Consider the following 2,888-nt stretch of genomic DNA (forward strand, 5'->3'; position numbering starts at 1 on the left):
CCGCCTACAAGGCCCAATTTCTTGGCTTGGTTCTCTCTTCCATGGACCAAATGGTTTGGAAAGCTTGGGCGCCACCAAAGGCTAAATTCTTCGCTTGGTTGGCTATCCAAGACAGAATTTGGACCACGGATAGACTGCAAAAACGTGGATGACCAAATTGTGGTCTTTGCACCCTCTGCAAGGGAGAGCAAGAAAGTGGGCCGCATCTTTTCTTCAAATGCCGCTTCACTATTAGGCTATGGAACTTGGTCACGGCAAAACTTGGGCTTCATCATATGGACACCTCTACGTGGCATGTTGAGAGTTCGGTTAAGGAATGGTGGACAAATAGGACCGGCGCCGGAGTCCCCAACAGAAAGGCCATGGCCTCTCTAACCATGCTCGTGTCATGGACTATTTGGAACGAGCGGAATGCGCGTGTTTTCCGGAACAAGAGTGCTCCACCACCAATCTTGCTAAACAACATCATCTGCGAGGCAAACCTTTGGATCACCGCCGGAGCAAAAAAATTAGGGAACATTATTTTGCGTGAGTAATCTTCCATGCCGTGTAAAAGTGTGCCCTTGTAACAAACTCTATCTTGTTCTTATTTAATAGATGAGGCAAATCTTTTGCCTCCGTTTCGAAAAAAATAAATTACTTTGTGATACTTCGGGACTTTTTAATAAGATGGTTGCATGCATCGTTCCGATGCAGAGGCCGTGGGCATGCCTCCTCTTCCAAAAAAAAGGAAAGAAAGAACTCACGCGAGTACAACAATGGCCGTCGAGAAGAAAGTTTACATGCATGCTTTCCTGCCTGCGAGGTTCCGAAGTTCACATAACGTACGTTTTTCTCAAGGTGCTTTTGATTAGCTCGGGCGAGAAACAAAAACCGAATCACATAGAGCTGCGTGCCGACACAATCTTGTCCTCTATGCTTTGCAACTTGTCTGACTGTTTGGCGGGTTACGAAGGAAGCCCTCCGCAGGTTGGCCTCCACGTCTGCGCACTCGCTGCCTCGCTCCACGTCGAGGCTATTCATTTCATGGCCGAGAGCCGCTCGCGACGTGGGCACCGCCGCGGCCACCTCGTCACGGGTTGGCTCGCGCGGAGCGTGGCCTATAAAATGTGCCCACTCACTCAAAACAATACACCAGCAAACACTCGGCGACACACGACAAACAGCAAGTACTAGCAATCATCTAGCCGATTCTTCCCTTGCTGCAGCATCTGTAGCTTCCTTCTCGCCTTCGTTCACCTTCCGCGGCTGATTAATGGCAACCATGATGACCATGAGCTCCTTCGCCGGTGCCGCCGTCCTGCCGCGTGGCTCGGCCGGCCACTTCGGTGCCCAGTCTCTGCCAGCACTGGGCCGACGCGCCCTCATCGTCAGGGCACAAACCGAAGGCCCGAGTGCACCACCGCCAAACACACCCAAGGTACGTATCCACATAAGCAACACAGTGCAGTGTTAGTTAAGCCTCTACATACTGTTACTCGGTTTGTGCCAGGTTTCTGATATTTGTTCCTGACACAGGCGAGCACCTCGATCTGGGACGCGCTGGCGTTCGCCGGACCCGCGCCGGAGCGCATCAACGGGCGGCTGGCCATGGTGGGTTTCGTGACTGCGCTTGCCGTGGAAGCAGGCCGTGGCGACGGGCTCCTCTCGCAGCTCGGCAGCGGCACCGGGCAGGCGTGGTTCGCCTACTCCGTGGCGGTGCTGTCTGTGGCGTCGCTGGTGCCACTGCTCCAGGGCGAGAGCGCTGAGGGCAGAGCCGGTGCCATCATGAACGCCAACGCGGAGCTCTGGAACGGCCGCTTCGCCATGCTCGGCCTCGTCGCGCTCGCCGCCACCGAGATCATCACCGGCGCGCCTTTCATCAACGTGTAAAACTAGCTTTGTCGTGGACCGGATAACACAACCTGTACCTAGGACATGTAAATGATGAGAATTGATCATCCTCATATTCTTTGTAGTGCTTATACTAATTAAAGACAGTTCATACTACGGGAGCTGCTTTGTTTCTCATTCGAGATCTTCTTTTCACGTACTGAAATTTGCTTCTTTATCGTGTACCTTAGTATAATCGATAAGGGTCATTTCAACTTTGGCACAGTCTTTACCTAGTGTTGCATTCGGTAAAGGGTGTTTGGCATATACCCTTCGCACAAAGCAGAGTATACTGAGTTTCTTACCTGGCAAAGGCTTTGCCGAGTATCAAAAGAGGGTATTCGGCAAAATAAAGTGTTTGGCGGCTAGATGATGCAAATTTTACTTGACACGTGTCTCAGGTGCTTTGCCGAGTTTTTCTTTACCTTCACCAATGGTCATTCAGCACACGGATCATGTGTTTCTTTCCTACATGTATTTGTATTAACTACAATACGTATAGCATTGCAATATAGACACAAGAAATGGCATAGTGTACTTAGTAGTTGTAGCAGGGAATTAAAAATAAGTGGAGATCCCTAAGGTTAAGAAATTGTGATGGTGTATGTTTAGATTTTATTTAAGGTCAAACGATGAATCAACCGGCACTTCACCTTCTGGCACATTCCCTCTCGAAACTTAAATTCTTTCGCCAAGTTGGTCCGATTTTCAAGCAGTACATGTCATAACTTCTGCAAAACCTTATCAAATTTTTACCTCGCATATTGATACCATATGATGATACCATCTTAGGTTTCATGTTGTTTAGATTTTGTTTGGCTTTTTTCTATAAATTAAAAATTGATAAGTTCATGTTCCAGGTTGAGGCTTGGCACCCAGATGTTTGAATTCATTTTATTTTCTTGAGTAAAGCCTATGCATAGACTAAAGAATACAAATAGTATTTTTCAAACCAATTTTGCCAACTATTTCATACACTTACAATTCAAATTTGAATTATATTCACTAAATGCCTG

At 48.1% G+C, this 2,888-nt stretch overlaps 1 protein-coding gene across 1 annotated transcript; it reads left to right on the plus strand.

Annotated features, from left to right (window-relative positions):
* Positions 1–1,111: 1,111 nt before the first annotated feature.
* LOC123112047 (low molecular mass early light-inducible protein HV90, chloroplastic-like) lies at positions 1,112–2,010 on the plus strand. Its single transcript, XM_044532949.1, has 2 exons — positions 1,112–1,420; positions 1,519–2,010. The coding sequence occupies exons 1-2, from the start codon at positions 1,256–1,258 to the stop codon at positions 1,870–1,872; spliced, it is 519 nt and encodes a 172-aa protein (XP_044388884.1). The 5' UTR covers positions 1,112–1,255; the 3' UTR covers positions 1,873–2,010.
* Positions 2,011–2,888: the final 878 nt, after the last annotated feature.

The sequence above is a fragment of the Triticum aestivum genome, chromosome 5B, assembly GCF_018294505.1.
Source record: "Triticum aestivum cultivar Chinese Spring chromosome 5B, IWGSC CS RefSeq v2.1, whole genome shotgun sequence".
Taxonomy (NCBI): Eukaryota; Viridiplantae; Streptophyta; class Magnoliopsida; order Poales; family Poaceae; genus Triticum; species Triticum aestivum.